Source organism: Sinohyriopsis cumingii, unplaced genomic scaffold (assembly GCF_028554795.1).
Source record: "Sinohyriopsis cumingii isolate HCF-2022 unplaced genomic scaffold, ASM2855479v2 utg002106l, whole genome shotgun sequence".
NCBI lineage: Eukaryota > Metazoa > Mollusca > Bivalvia > Unionida > Unionidae > Sinohyriopsis > Sinohyriopsis cumingii.
In genome coordinates, this window is record NW_028316131.1 from 119695 (window position 1) to 137107 (window position 17413).

The 17413-nt window shown below is 35.3% G+C and overlaps 1 protein-coding gene across 1 annotated transcript in view; it reads left to right on the top strand.

Annotated features, from left to right (window-relative positions):
• LOC149771137 (transient receptor potential cation channel subfamily M member-like 2) overlaps positions 1 to 17413 on the top strand; it is a 114614-nt gene that overhangs the window by 80872 nt on the left and 16329 nt on the right. Inside the window, exons 16-18 of the mRNA XM_089948808.1 lie at positions 4465 to 4676; positions 10905 to 11037; positions 14038 to 14227. Of these exons, the coding sequence (XP_089804934.1) occupies positions 4465 to 4676; positions 10905 to 11037; positions 14038 to 14227 (535 nt within the window). The remainder of the gene's footprint in view (positions 1 to 4464; positions 4677 to 10904; positions 11038 to 14037; positions 14228 to 17413) is intronic.

Below are 17413 nucleotides of genomic sequence, written 5' to 3' on the forward strand. Positions count from 1 at the left end.
GGTTAATATGACTGTGTGTTTAATCCCAAAAATAACCTTGCCAACATCTCTACTAGACCTAAATATGTGACTGAGAGGATTTGCAAAATAAAATCGTAGCGAGGCTCCACGAAGTTGTCCTTTGCATTGATCTAATCCACTATTTAAAGTGACGTTAGTCTTGTACATCAGCATCGTTAGCAGGGTTAGCGTTTAGACTAGGTTGCCTAATTGCATACTACTGAGAATACACATTATCAGATCTAACTTTGATAAATATCCTAGCTGTTCTAGTGTTATTATCGATGTATTGGCAGAATGATCGGTACAACCAGCATGATTCTGTGCAAGGTTTTTCCGCAACTTCCGAAATTGCCTCACATGCAACGAACAATCCAGACGTTTCCTGCACGTGCAATGCTATTTTGAATTGATTGGAATCTCTGCCTGGGTATGCGTAATGCTGAAAATCTTGTTTACTTCCATTCACTAACACAGGCGAGTCCAGTTCAAATCCTAACTTTGTCTAATATCTTTTGTAATGCACGCCCCAATACAAGATTTGCAATCACTGAATCTGACAATCGTTGCTCAGCGGCCTCATTGATGACAAACTGGAATAAATACCATTATGAAAAACACATCCCTGGATACAATTATTGTTGGCCCGGTACACAAGTTTATATGTGTAGCACAACTTAAATAAGTCATATGAGCATTGAACAATGAAGACACACGCACGGTTGGTTTAAAACCAGTCAATGCGATTTGAAAAGAGACTGTTACCCTAACTAGCAAAATAAATTCACATCCAGCTCCATTGCAGGCGCTCAGAGGCAAGTCTGTTGGGTATTTGTATGCACCCAGAGAGTTAGAATTTGTACAACGCCGTGTTACTGACCCGATATGGTCCTTCAATGTGTTTACCTTTTACGAAATGATTGATACTCCAGGACAACCAGCGCATTGTCATTTGGGGTCGTCAGTGGGTGGACCAAAACCTACCACCCAAAATGCAAGTAGTTCCTGCAAATACAGAACTTCCATCAGGATTGGTTATGATGCGCTAGTATTCGTTCTCTGTGCGAAAGCGCACCAGCATTATTAGCGTTAGTCTGTATCAATCATAAGTTGATTCACAGCAGCAAGACTGGAAAATGCGTAAGTAGTTCGGGAGCATCCATCGCTTGGTATCAACTGGGACAGACTCCCTTTAGTGCATCGGTAAACACCGAAGCGATGTTTTTGGCACCGAATCATATTTGCCGTGTGTGCGAACGTATGTCGGTCTCGAAGACATTCTACGTACATGTTGTGTTTGAAATATTTCTGCAGAATAACTCGTCGAATACATTTTACTTTTTAAAGTTCTTGGAGACACCAACAACATTTTAGGTCTCTGTCGTACAGATTACTTGATTAGTTTACCCAAACAATCGTCTTACATGCAAACAACCATTTTATTTGTGTCACGAAACAACGGATGGTCTTTCGGATGTCTGCTATTGTTAGATTCATTTATCAAACATGCCTGTGCCATGTTTGCGTGAACTTATCTGTGATAATATGCAGTTTCGGTGTACATCATCTAGGCACGATCCAGATAAATGATCTTATCATATAGAACATAATCAGCTTTGACAAGACTAACACGGACGAATCAACATTGATTGGTTTTGTCAGCTGCAGATTTGATTGTTTAATGTGAACGACAACAAGTCTACCATCAAAGATCTTACGAGAATCAGAAACCGGGTCTGCTATGAGATTTCAAAATCTGTCTTGTTTGCTATCACATACAAGGTCGACTCTAATTCTCTATGGTTTTTGCAAACACAAAATTTTTCATGGGCTTGAAAAAGTCCTTCCTTAGCTCATGTTTTGCCCTTGTTCTCAGATCCGTATTCATCTGGATATTAGGTGCTACACAAGCGTGATGATGAAATCCACGCACTTGATGGACTTCGGTTATACGCATACTCAATTGCAGGTAGAGTGTATATGCGTCCGAATTCATCAAAGATCGCGCACTAGTACGGAGACAACCACGTGCAAGGTGCCTGAGGTGTCAACGTATAAGTTGTGTGCATAAAGTAAATGTTCCCTGTATTCTAGATCAACTACAAAGAAGAACCCCTGATCACTGTTGATGTTATAATCGCGCACGTGTTTTGATTGTCAATACGTCCATGAACAATCCACAATAAGCTACCAACCATTTCATTTCCCACTTTTTTTAAAATTTTGGCATCTACATATAACTACTACGGACAGCATGGTCATACCCGTCGTCGTTTGGATTCCATGTCTGTGACTGGCCATCGATATCACGCCACGATGTGGGATCGCTCTCTAAACAGATGTACCATTACCAAGTCGAGTTTGGTTTTGGACAACAAGGCATTTCACGCCATGCCTGGTAATCGAACTTGTACATATGCATGACAATGTCACAAATTTCTTCAAACACATAAGCGAACAACCACACATCAGTGGGCAGATACAGATTTTGATGCGGAGCAATCTTGTTTGCGTGCGCGAAATCATTTTCCAAAATACCTTCATGTGACGGCAATGAATAGAACGCTTCGATCTTTGGCGCCTGCATTTCAGTAAATTTGTCCCATTCGCCCATATAATCGTACAGTTACACACCTTTTCTCGCTAACAAGTCAATGTTTGAGGCGCCGCTAGTGCCCTGGGGATAGTATTGACGAGTAAGTACAATGTTATCCGTCTTTAGATTGATCACCCATTTGTTCAATGTCAATTTCAGAACCTTTAAAGAATCAATGAGCTGTAGTTGTGCCTACTTTTCTGCTTGTACCATTGTAACATTGTACCAATGCATGTTATAAATCATAATAGGGATATTTCCTTTGCTGGGGTACGTAATCAACGGCAGACTACATGTGTTGTATTCAGCAATGAGTGGCTGTGAAGAACTCACGAATGTTATCTCTGGTCATAAATATTTTTGCTGGTGAATTAAGCTGTTATCAAATCCATATTGCCGTAAATTTAAGAAACACTTCCAGTGGGTCTGGCGCACCCTGGGCGCAATGAAGAATTGGTGGTTCGTTTTGCCCGTCACTCCGAACTACTGTATAACAGAATCCGCATGGAATTTGTTCAGTGACTGCATTTTTAGGGCGTTATTGGAAACATTTGCGTTTTATAAGCAGAGCTAGGCGCATTCCGAGTTCATTCATTCAAAGTCCGCATAGATGACTTAATAGACTGTCATTGTACTGCAGTAAAGTTGAGAACGCTTTACCTGGTTCTGGCATTATCGTCCGCGGTGGGTTGTCACTAATACCATTACAGTAAAAGTCATCGCTTGTGAGTAGTTGTTGGGACTCAAACACAAAAAGTCTGCATGGAACCATTTTACTCCTGTTTTCCTTTTATCGGATAAGTAACAGAGCAAGATTTCTTACCCATGCACAGCGCGATACATATTCTGTTTGTTTCATTTTACTCAGCAAAAGCAAATCAAAGTGGACTCGATTATCCAAATTCTTTACATTTATTACTGACCTTGGCGGGACCCACGCTGGTGTTGGTATTTAACTGAGTGCACGAAACAGATGATATTGTGAGATATCTACCATTACATGAACAATCTTTTGAGAGTCCTGAATTATTATATTTATGTAATCTTTTCAATGGCTTAACGATATTATCTTTGATGGCGTTGGTATGTTCGCAGTTCAGTAATGTGCAGGCACCGATATGAATGAACAACTTAGTCGTCTTCAATCAGTCCTTGTCATGCAGCACAAGCAAATGAACGTTAAGGACAACGTCTGCTTTAACCTTAGAGTGACCAAATAATTGTAACACCGCTACGATTACAGGAATCATTTTTGTTGATAGTTGTCCAGTGTCTTTACATGGTTAGGAGTTTGCAATTTAAATTAAGGTATTTGTGATTTCTGTGCTTTTGCATGAACATAGTCAATCGCTTAAGTAGCAATACCAGATTCAAACGGTTGTTCTCATCTCAATACTCACCTTATCTCCTAAGTATGTCAGCTTTTCTTGCACTTTTGGTATTCGAATGTTATGCTTGCAGTGCAGCGGCAACCGGTGGTGAAGCAGGTTGACTTTGTTGAATTATGCATATATCCATGCATATGTCCAGCTATATATATATATATATATATATATATATATATATATATATATATATATATATATATATATATATGTGTGTGTGTGTGTGTGTGTGTGTGTGTGTGTATACAATAGTGCAGAAACATGTTTTCCAATTATTTCATTAACTGCATTATTATTTTGTGTAAAATTACAATCGTCTTCAACTTTATCTAGTAACGTAAAGTAATGATGACAAAGTTTTTCAAACTTAAAGATCTCTTTAATGACATCGTTTTGCAAACGTCTTCACAAAATAGCAATGGGTAATGAAACAAAGTTTACGATTCGTCTGTAATTTTAAACCAATACTTTCATCTTTTGCAGTTATTCACTCGAGAAGGTACAACAACAGGAAGAAATGCATTATAGCATGCGTCGATACAACTTGATATGCGAGTACTACACTAAATCATGGCTGGCACAACCCCTTGCTTTACTGGTTTACCTAGTGCAGATTTCGCTTTTTGCATGTGGGAAAATGCAATGTCCCAAACTCTGTCTTCTATCGGCTTTTACTCAAAGAGGAAACGCTTTCAGTAAGATTATTTTAACTTGTACGTTTTATAAATATAATTTCAATGTAAATATATGCATTCACCATACATACATACATACATACATGCATGCATACATACATACATGCATGCATGCATACTTACATACATACATACATACATACATACATACATACATACATACATACATACATACATACATACATACATGCATGCATGCATGCATGCATGCATGCATGCATCCATACATACATACATACATACATACATACATACATACATACATACATACATACATACATACATACATACATACATACATACATACATAGATGCATACTATCATCTTTGTGCTTATGTCTCCATCTCATAATAGGATCATAAGGACAACCAAGAAAATGCATTATGGACCCTGGACCGCTAGTCTCATGGCCTAACTGGTTAGGAGCACCGCCGCCTAACACCCGGGTGAGGGTGGACCCCAAACTCCCATCACATTTTTTTTTTGTTGTCAAATGAACCAAAATCATTTGCGGCTAAATGTTTGCTGCATAAATAGGGAAAGTTAAGATGGCGAACTCCATTAAGTCCGTCATAACGACGGATGTATTCCGTTGCACCAGTGCAAGGATGGGTGGTTCATTAGTGCTCCACAGTGTTTAGTTATATTCAGAGGCATACAAGTATCCCGTTAAACTAGTAGAGCTAAGGACAAGTACCTGTGCGAATGAGTTTTTGCATTAAACAATAATGCATATAAAACTTTCTTGACATTGTAGCATAAGCAAAACTTGTGGTGTCTGCTCGTTTTCTTTGATCCTAACTGTATTCGTTTCTCGTGAGTCAGAATAAAGCTCAGGATAAAAGAACCATCTTTCATTGTGTATCGAGCATCATATTATCTGAGACATCCCGAATGTGAGTTATAGTATTTAATGAAATTATAGAAATTGTTAGATAATTTGATTTGGTACTGGACACATGTTAAAACATCTGGTCATTGGATCATTGTGTGCCATCAATTTCATCGATTTTTTGGAACAAAGCTTGTAAAAATTGTTTCATTTCATTTTCTTTTGCGGTGATATTTATTTTCCAGTTAAAACTGTTTGGAAAATTTAGACAATAGTGTGAGTTGCAAGACTGCCAACAACATTAAAAATGCGTAAAATAAGCTAAGGGCATGTGTCTTTGGAGATTCTGTAAAATTAACGTAATAATAAATAAACGCATTCATGATGTAATTTAAAATGTCCCTCCTAGAAAGAGAACGTTTTGATATTCAGATCTTGTCATAAATAGAGATACAGACATTTCAGCATATATTATCACCCTGAAAAGGCAGTTTGTTTTAGGTAGAAATGTTCGAACATTCAATATTATATGCACTTATATAAATTATTTCTCCATCATGAGTTAGCAAAGCACTTGACTTTACAATGTTTTCAAATATGAGAAAAACAATTATTTTCAAGAGTTATACAGAGACCTAACTCAAAAACGAAATTGCTGTTAAAGGTATGTTGTCATCGTTTTCAACATCAATTTGTTTACTGAAAGGAGAACACCGAAATGTTCAGATTACTCACAAACAGGGTCAAATATGTACATATACATTCCTTCTAGTTTAAATCTTTGAATATTAGTTTTCATCCAAATAAAAAAGTCATATCGTTTGAGTTAAAAATACAACATTACAATAATTAAATCTGACACAACCATGAAATTTTAATGTGACTTTGGATTTCCAACTAATGTTTAATAAACTGTACGAGGTTTCAAACAGATTAAAGATAAAGAAACCTAACAGAGTACAACATAACATGTATCTCTATTTATTTTCCGGTCTTTAAAACATTATTATGTGTCATCAATTATTATCTTTGGTTTATAGTGTACATTCACGTAAAACATTGACAAATATCAGAAGCTCCTTATAATCGTTAGATGATACAGACAAACCTCTCTTTTATAATATCAATTCACAATACAAAGGGTAGTATGGATTTTTGTAACAAGACAGCCCAGGTAAATAGAACTGGCCTCATGAACGATTAAAGTATACTGTTATAACGCCAAGAAACTGGTGTGCTTGTCATGATGACTTTTTGCTATTTGCTCCTGTAGCAGTTATGTATAAAAATGCAAATCATGTTGGCCATTAATTTCAAGACCAAACTAAGCAATTTCGCTTCTGTACAGTAAAAGGAAGAGTACAATCAGGACCGACGAATCCAATTCAAAGCTCAAAGAAAAATAAACCAAAGTAGAGACTTAATTTGTATGTGAAAAAATAAACACGAGGCTCATACCTGCTACCTCATTTGGGGTGTCAAAATAACACTTTTTCAACAAGACCTAAAGGATATACTTTGCTATATTATGTTATAGCATGATAGCAAATAAAAAAGACTTTTGATTGGACATACTTATTTTAATATTTTGTATCATGTTCTGGATGTAACACAAGTACTTTCACGCTTTCTGAACAAAACTATTGCTAATGTTAGAACACACAAACGTTTAATATGCTCTATCAATTACTAGAGTAATCTTTTACAAGTAGAATAATCTATTCAGCTACTACATTGTGATCCCTCAAATAAATGAAGGGTTAATGTAGGACTCAAGGTACAAGTTACATTAAAGTAAAAAACCCATCTACAATTTTGCGAATATAACATAAAGGACATGACGGTTGATTATTGGAAAGGAAATTAAGTAAAGTTATCTTTGCAAAGTCACGCCAATTATTTCAAATTAGATGAAAAAATATTCTAGAATACACTGTCATTTTTCAGAAAACAAAACAATCAAAGGAACATATTACACCTTTAGAGCAGAATCGGTGACACAAGTTTCCAGCACATGCTGATCGTATTGTGTTAATTGCAATGAAACATTTGTCACGATGCTTGTATATAAGTATTTTGTAGAAATTAATCTAGTACCTGCAACATGAATAAAATGGCAAAAAGTTTAGACTTGTGGATACTAGTTTGAATTTGGTTACTTTATCGGTTCATATCAGATGAACACATCGTAACAATAAACCTCTTTTATGTCTTTTATGTCTAGATTTTAATTATGTCAATTATTGTAAACTTTGTTATTAAAATCCATGGATTTGTAAATAATAAAGGACGTTCTAGTTTAGAAAATATTATAGTTTGGATAAACTTCTGAAATACCCAGCCATCTTTCTTCACAACTGTGTACCAACTTTTACAAAGACTATTCACACACCTGCCATATTCCTACAATATAAAAGTCTTTCCACACGGCGATCGTGGAATGCATTACGGACGAGCCCAAATGATTCCATATGATGTCAACTTATTTAAACGTAACATAAAAATGTGTCTAGTAATCAGTAGTGTCCAACAACTGAAAAGCTGACGGGCAAAACAGGACATCTAGTCCTATTACTCAAACCCCCAAATCTGTATTCATATTGATGGATATTATAAAGGCTACGGTAACAGTCCAGATTATTTTCGCAATAGACAGCGATAACAAAAACGAAGAATAGTATCTTCTATCTGATCAGTCTCTATCTGATCAGTCTCTATCAGTCTCAGTGCAAATATGTCGGTCTCTCAGGAAAATAGTACGGTTTAAAATTCCACACTATGTGTGTTTCTTAAAAAGCAAATTTAAGAATTTTAGAGGATGTGTTTGCTATTTTGAGCTAAGAAATGACATTGTTGCTTATTTAAGATGCTAATGTGCACAAAACTACAGAACAGAAATGATGAACAGGCACCTTTATATAAATATATACATTCAATCTCTTACTGCACTTTGGTTAGTCATTTGTTTGTTTGATTCTGTGGTGCTTTATGGCACAGCAACAAAATTAGGTTATTTAGTGCCGAGACAATATGAGTACAGAGCTATCTGATCTAGGCTAGTCAGATGATAGGATTCGAACACACACATTTTCGATTGTGAGTTCGAGGCTCTAAATACTGAGCAACACCTAGTTTAAGCATTAAATAAAATAAAATATATTTATTTTGAATGGGCTTAAGAAAATAAACTGGGACCAAGGATACATTTTACAATGAATTTTCAGTTTCTTAACGTTTGTTTTTGTGTTCAACAACTCATAAGTATTGCCGCATAATATTATTTTTCATTCGTATGAACATGGTGTTTCACTTTTCTTAATAATTGCTTTGTTATCTATTATGCCATATTTGTTATACCTTTAATAATTCAGGATTAGACTTTAATGTCCATCAGTGTCATAGTGGGACTGATAAGTATCCTACCATTCAGTTTTATGTTTTGCTTCATATTTATTCCATTAATCTTATAGGTTAGGTTGTATATAATGTGTAGCACATGATTCCTCAAGGCTGCATTGCTTGAGAGTATACTTTGAAGATAGCTGTATGCTAATTAGGCTTGGTATTTCCATTTTTCCATTTAGTTTTGAAATGCCTGTAAATAGAGGGTTGACCAGCATGCAATCTGTCTGTTTTTGTCCCTCCAACATATACATCGGATCCTTATTCAGCAGAAATTATTAATTGGTATTTCTAGTAACACTTTGCCAACTTCAATAATCTTATATACTTTAAAACTTTCAAGTTCATTATCCTCATTGCTATCACTAGCTAATATTGGCCAAATGAAACCATCAACTGAAGTAGAACTTCATAAATAATGCAGTGTTGAAACTAAACCAGATCCATAGTTTTATATCCATTCGTACCAACCCCGTGGTCTAAGTGATTAGAGCGTCCCCCTTGGATGAGGGAGGTCAGAAGTTCGAAGCCCGGCCGAGTCATTCCAAAGGCTTATAAGAATGGCACTAACACCTGCCTCGCATAGCGCTCAGCATTAAGAGGTTAGTGTTAGAACTGGCCGACATGGTGTCAAGATAATGTGACTAGGTGGGACATGATGCTACATGTCTGCGGCATGATGCTCCAGTGCCAGACATCACTGTCAACTGTCACGCTGCAGACATTGTAGCATTATGACTGGAACATTGCTAAAGTTACGTTAAAAATCCAAATCACATTCACACACACACACACCAATCAAATCAACCATACATGGCTAGCGGAAGTACTCAGATGAGTATACTGTTACCGACCTGTAAAACAACATATATCGCGTCAAGTGCTTAGAGGCCTCTAGCGGTAGCCTGATTTTTCTCGCAACAAACACTTTAAGGGATAATAGTCAAATACAAGTTGTATAAAGCTCAGACTGCATTTTTATATGTGTGACTTTGAACTAATTGTGCTGGATATTTCGCTCATCAAGACTTCAGACTGATATAATGTTTGCGTGATAGACGCACTCGCTCACCCTGACAGTACCAGTTATAAAACTCGGTACATAGGCTGCAGATCTACGTATTGCCTTCAAGTAGTTCTAGTCACTATTTCTCAAACGATGTCTTATAGTCAAGTAAACTTATGATACGGTCTTGAATCCATTGTGCTTTTTGGATCATGCTTAGTCTAAAAAACTTTTTATATATTTTATACTGGACAAGACTTGACTTCCTAATTATATCGTTGTTCATCTGAGTCACAGATTATACTGCATTATAGTGAAATTAATATATCATCAGACTATAGGCAAACATTTAACTTAGTTTTAAATATTACAATTTAGCCAGATTTGACAAAAGAGTTTTATCTATCATTACTCTAAATAACATATAAAACGTCTTATTAGACAGGTACTTATGCAACAAGGCTTATAAACATCAAGTAGCTAATTATAAAACTAAACTTATGGAGGGTCACCTACAATATAATTTGCACTATGGCAAACCGCTTTAGTATCTCTTCTTTTTTGGTTACATTTGTCTAATTATCCATACAAACTGGTTATCACTACTTCAAAAGTTAACGCTTCTAAAAGACTCCCCTTTAAGCTCCTCAGCATAACGTATAACTACTTACGTTGAAATCATCATTTAAGAAGATATAAGGTTTTCATTATTGCAGCGAATATAAGAATTATTATGGATAAGAGTGGGTTGAATCAAGACAGGGTTTTCACACTGCATCAAGCTGCTAATTTTGTCATGTTTGCGTTGAAAAGTATAATATGTAGTTTTCTTCTGGCAACAGTGGTTGAACTAAAATACTACTCTGCTTGCCCTTGAATTTATTTCACATTAAAATTTTGGCTAATGTCAGCGATTTGAGAAATATGAAGACCGCATGGGTTAATTGTTGTTTTAAAGTTACCCTTGTTGTTTTCCATCACTTACAGAGCAAACATTTGTTGAAGACTATACAAATGAACTGCGTGAATTGGAAGAGTTAAGTGCAGCCACAGTTTACCAAAGAATGGAGCGAAATAGTGACGAAATCATCGATAAAAAAGTCAGCACTATATCCAAGAGGTAGATATTCATATTAGTAGCTTTTATTTTAGCCTTGAGTTGTCTTTTGCTCAAACTACCACATCACCCTATCTTCAAGGACATTGAACATAGTCAATTTGGATGTTCGAAATATTTGAGACCAAAAATAGAATTCCAATCACAAATGTTGGAAATCCTAGCGTTTGTAGGTGGCATGATGTTGATCTATAATTCTTGCAACAGCATTATGTCAATATATGTTAAGTCTAAATACAGATGTTACCAATGCAGCCCTTGCGTACAAGATGAATCTGTTCCAGTTGATAGTATACTGGATACAAAAGAAAGTCTCATTGCAAACAAAAATTCAGGATATTTTGCATAATGTATTATAACATCCATCGGTTTGTATGCAAATACCTTTGTATGTTTCCTATTTTATTTCAGCTCAATAATCTCGGTTATCCATTAAATGGAGAACCATTATGATGATCTGTACATGTATTGCCTTTTCATTAAGTCACAAAAATGTTTTTAATAAATAAGATTACTTCTTCATATACTGAACGTTGTCAAGAGCTTGATCACTGGGCAAGGACAAAACCAATGGACTTTGGAGACAGTGTCTAATATAAGGCCACTGTTACTGAAAGAAGGAAAATGGTTTCCGCACACTAGCATTTGTTCTCACCTCATACATGAAAATAAGTTTGTGGCATTAAAAGGAGAAATGGTTTCTGCAAGAATATTTTTGCTCTCGAAAATGTACTCTTTTCAACATTTTTATTTATTCACGTGTAAAATCTTTTTTACTGTATTTACTCAGAGTCGCATCTTCCACCTACGTATTAAGCAATACATACGTAGATAAGGTCGACATTTGAGTGTAGCAAAAAACTTAAATTCCTTTTCCAGTCCCCCACTGCTATGTGAAGTCTAATATGTTTGCATGTTTAGATAAATCACAAAAAAACAAGAAAAGATGGCTCGCTTTGTAATAAGTAAACTACGTTCGGAAACACGACCACTACAGAGAGAAATGAAAGTATTCTCCGCGGAACCGGCAATTACCGCAGTAAAAATGAATACACTTTATCCACCTTACCTAAACAGTCAGGTTAAATAAACAAAATCGTGGTGGAGGCAATACTGTGTTGATGTATTGAAATATGACTTATCAATTGTGAGAAAGTAAACAAGAAACAATGCTCATCTGTGTTTCCTGCCAAATACTTAAACATAAGAATCAGACCTTACTAAAATTGATTTAAATTGACTAATATATGAGGTACGAGACAGATAAAGGGATTTGTTTGTTAAGAGATACAATCAATTTAAAATTAATTGAAACTGTGTCAAACACGAATGAAAAGCAGTCTACCTAGCCGTTATATATTCCCAACACTGTTACAAAATTCTTTGGAGAACAGCTTCTGTGATGAAAGCTGGAACGAAATGAAAACGGTTATGTAGTTAAAGCTCACTGCCCCGAGAGAATGTTTAGTCATTATTTCCCATTAAATGTACTTGAATATTAAAGTAAAACAAAATCGCTGGGTAAGAGAAAGTTTTATTCAAAACATCCTGGGACATCAGTGTAATTAAATGTGCAACTGAATACGGGAATGACCTGCTGCATCTCCCCAGCATTTACACTTTGAAAACAAGACCCAAATCAATACATTTGTTTTAAATCTGCGTTCCCAAAGAATATCCTCTGCTAAGCAAACCAAGAGTGCTATTGTTCGCTGCCTTTCTAAAAAAACAAACTAATGGAATCGACTGAACAGTGGAAATGATATGTGTTTAACCATTTCATCGTGTGATCCTGAATCGATACTAGATCATGAGAAATAGACAAGCAAACCATTTACTTGAAGTTAATAAAACCCGACCTCCTCGCCATTGTGATGTTTTCTTCACAAGTAATGTCTTGTGTCTATGGTGCGACGTGGGATAGGTTAGAATGTATTAAAATAGTATGACTCTATGGAAAAGCTAATTAAAAGATATAATTTCCTGGGTTGCGGGTATACACAATTTTATTAAATTGGGTCGTGAGATAAAAAGATTAAAAACCACTGACCTAATATTCATAAGTATGCGCATTTAGATATTTAGAAATTTTTACATACTGTTACAATAGGCCTAGAAACTTTTACATAGGTTTTTATGCTAATATACTAGGAGTTTCTACTTTTTCCTTACTACTGGGTCTTACCTGCTTATGCAGTAGGATTTTGTCATTGCTGTATTTATTTAGTCTCATCCATGGTGAATAAATTATGGTCCTGGACAATTAACTTAATATACACATATGTAATGTTGTTGAAACCATCAAAATCCCAATAATTATTAAATATATTTTGAATCAATTTGATAAGAACAATGACTTACAGGCTTATATGTTTATTATTATCAACAAGATATTTTGACAGAGTTGTAGCCTTGCTGAACAAACTAGTATCCTTGCAATGTAAACGATATATCTTAAGGACCTTTGAAAAGTATTTTCATGCAATTTGGTACACACATTTTCTTCTCATACTTAAAATGGCATTATGGTTTCATCTTACATATTCAATTTTGGACACAGTTATAACCATGGCTAATCCGCTAAACATCTTTACATGGGATATTACTTTTAATCACGAAGGCTCCAGAATCGTGCAATATATTCTAATGGAAATTTCATATGAAAATTATCTTAGATGCTATATCCCTAGTATATGTTTTCTTGTCTACTCCATATTTGACATAGTTATTGTTTATGTCGATTGACTATATTTTGCCATGGGTCTTGGTTTTAGTAATCGTATCATAAGAACTCTTGAACATAATCTGATGCCATTTTAATGTTAGCATTGTTTCGCTTACCTTATGTTGCATCTTATTATATAAAACCTTAATTATATTTTGATATAATGCAGGATACTGGGCGACGCTATTTCTCTGTATATCAAAACTGTTGATGATTTATATTATTATTATTATTATTATTATTATTATTATTATTATTATTATTATTATTGAAATCAGATTGGACCAACTGGTGAAAAAATTCGACAGGCATCTGCAAACTATATCTACAAAGGAACCTAAATCTAGCAAAAATCGAACTGGTTCTTCGATTGGACAGAATACCGTGACTGCTACTGAATCTAGTTCAACAAATTTAGAGACAAAGGTAGCAAATATAGAGAGAAAGGTGAAAAATATGGAGACAAAGGTTTGTAAATCAATTGGACATATCATTAACCAAAACATAAATTGATTTTTAATACATTACCTGATCATAATACATTATGATAACCTCTACTAGCACACAAACAAATCCATAACATGTGAGTCAAGTTAATCCATAACATGTGAGTCAAGTTATTACCATATATTATCGCTTGTAGTGGCAATTATTGTCACCGAGATGGAACTCAGTTGCTACTTGTTTCCTACTTGATAGGAGATGTTTGGTGCCTAATGTAATCATTCGCCAGGTACTATCTCTGATTGTTTTTGTTGAGCATTCTTCTATTAAAAAACTTTTTGCAATTGCCTTTTCGCAACACTTTTGGTGATTCTTAGAAGTTTTCTCATCATTGATGTATGTTCCACCTATTCCATTCGCAATGTTCACATTATATACCAATAGCTGGGACTTCAGATGCCATTTTTGTTATAAGATAAGCTAACCAGTGTCACCTTAATTGTCTACATATATTGTCAATATTACATAAAGGGCATCACAGTATATTTATTATCTTTCATCCCATGTAAAGCAGAAGGTATTATTCTTCGTTTGATTTGTTTACACCATTTTTGAGGCTATTGTTCTTTTTTATTATTTTGTTCCTCATTAATACGATACATTTTGAAATTTAACTTGTTTATACAAGGTTACAATTGCTACCTATTTTACAGAGTAGTTAAAGTAGGTTCTTTGTTAAAATAAGTTTATAGTCAAATAGCTTAATCCAAGACCTGCTTATTATACATTGGAGATTTTATCTCCTGTAGATCAGCCTATATCAACACACTTGAACGTCTGTATAGACACACCTGAACGTCTGTATATACACACCTGAACGTCTGTATAAACATACCTGAACATCTTTATAAACACACATGAACGTCTGTATAAACACAAAATGAACATCTGTATAAACACACCCGAACGTCTGTATAAACACACTTGAACGTCTTACATATAAAATTTAGAAATTGTAAGAAGGAAATATGTTCATTTCATTGTAAATATAAAACTGTATGGATTTCCATGAATTAAGTCAAATTCATTATGACCGAAAATCTATCTCATATTTGTTTATCCCTACTGTTAAGAAGACAAAGTTTGTATCTTTGTTTTTGACTACTAGGCCACGTCGCTTCCTCATATAACTGAGGACAAATTTCAAACAGATTTCATACAAGTAGTGTGATCCAGATTGTGGAGTGAACCAAAAGGTTTTTATCGACTTGAATATGACCATCGCAAGATCGATGTGTTGTGTGAATTGATTTGAATGTTTAACGTAGCTTTAACAATGTTTCAGTCATAACGATACGATGTCTGCAATATGCCAGTCTATACTGATGTCTATCACTGGGGCATCATGCATGTAGCATGATGTCCCACCCAGTCACATTATCCTGACACCAGGCCACCCAGTCCTAACACTAACCTCTTAATGCTGAGAGCCTAGTGAGGCAGTTGTTAGTACCATTTTTGTAAGTCTTTGATATGACTCGGCCGGAAATCGAACCCACGACCTCCCGCATCTGAGGCGGATGCTGTAACCACTATATCGAAATGTCACTAAGGATCAAATTTGTGTGGATCAGATCAACAATCTTACTGCACATGTTTGATCAGGTATTTAATTAGGGGCTTAAACTTCGCCTGTAGATCATTACCTTCAGAAAGCCTTGATATTAATGAAAATGAACCATTGCTTGCATCACATATAAGCAAAATCAGCTTATTGGTACATTTCCGAGCTATCCTCTGACCACTCAAGCCTCACAGTTGATGTCCTTGGATTTACCAAAACCATTTTTATTTGGAAGAAATTTGTATTCCACTTCTGAACATCTGAATTTGTTCTCGACAAATACTACTCAAAGTAATACTGCGACTGCAGAATTCTCTTTCCCCAAATCATTACCGTAATAAGAACTTTCTGTGTTGTGAAATAAATCCCAAAATATCATAAAAGTTAAATCACATGTCCAAAGTATAAATTATTCCAAATGAATTCCAGTGGTGCTTCGAATGAATTCTAATCTTGGCTGTGCTGATGTACTAATTGCATGGATTAGTGTTAATGTCCTTGAATGAATTCTCACTAATTTATACATTGTGATTTAATAATGTTCTTTTAGGATTTTATGTTTTAAATGTCATATCTCTTACCATTTTTACCTTATAACGAATGTTTTTACTTTAAATATTATTAATTATCGTCTAGTATTCCATATAAACTATGTCAAGCTTACATCCGTCTACCCATCAGTTCCCTCGTCTCGCTACCCCTCAAACCCAAGCAAAATAGAATAAACCATTTGTTCAAGTATGTATATTGTAAGACATATGAACTGGCATGGCTCCGCGGTTAGTTTGATAAACTACAATCAAAGAGAGTGGATTGTCGAAACATACCATACTTAGTACAAAATAATAGACAGGTCTTGCGGTACCATAAATCCCCAAACCAACGAGCCACCAACCATCACCATATGATAAATCATTTATGATGAGATGGGTTTCAAACCCCCTCTCTGAATTAACTTTACCTTCCTAATTAATGTGAAACGTATTCTATCTCATTGGTATTTTCCATCTACAAGGATAGTTTAAGTTCAGCCCAGTAATTGCATTTTGCATGTTGTGTCTATTCAATGCAGACATATATCATATGAGATGTCTATTATATGTCAGTGGTGGCCAAAACCTTACTCATAAGATTAAATGACCATAGGTTTGCAACATAGAAAATTCCCTGAGATATTGGCAGGCAAAAAGCATACTGATTATTTTGGGTAACAACTGTTTTCGATTATTTCGTCAGGCAAGGGTGAAACAATTTTCAAATTTGCTGCATACTTGATTGAAATTTTATCTTGTATTATTCATGGTGACAAATCCACATTTGATATCTGCCACATGACAGGCATGCACAGTGTCCTAGTGGACTCACTTGTCATACAAAATCAAATAATCAACAACGAATTGATTGATTCACAAGTCCTTATTCAGTAGAATCTGCTCCCATTGAGCAACTCCGTAAAGTAATGGAGCTCCCAACGTTTGTCCACCGATACTTAGCAGCTCAGAATATTTGAGGGTACGTGATGCCATAACAGTGTCATTTACCCACACGTTGCCAGCTTCTTGGCAAAAAAACCAGGAACATGCACA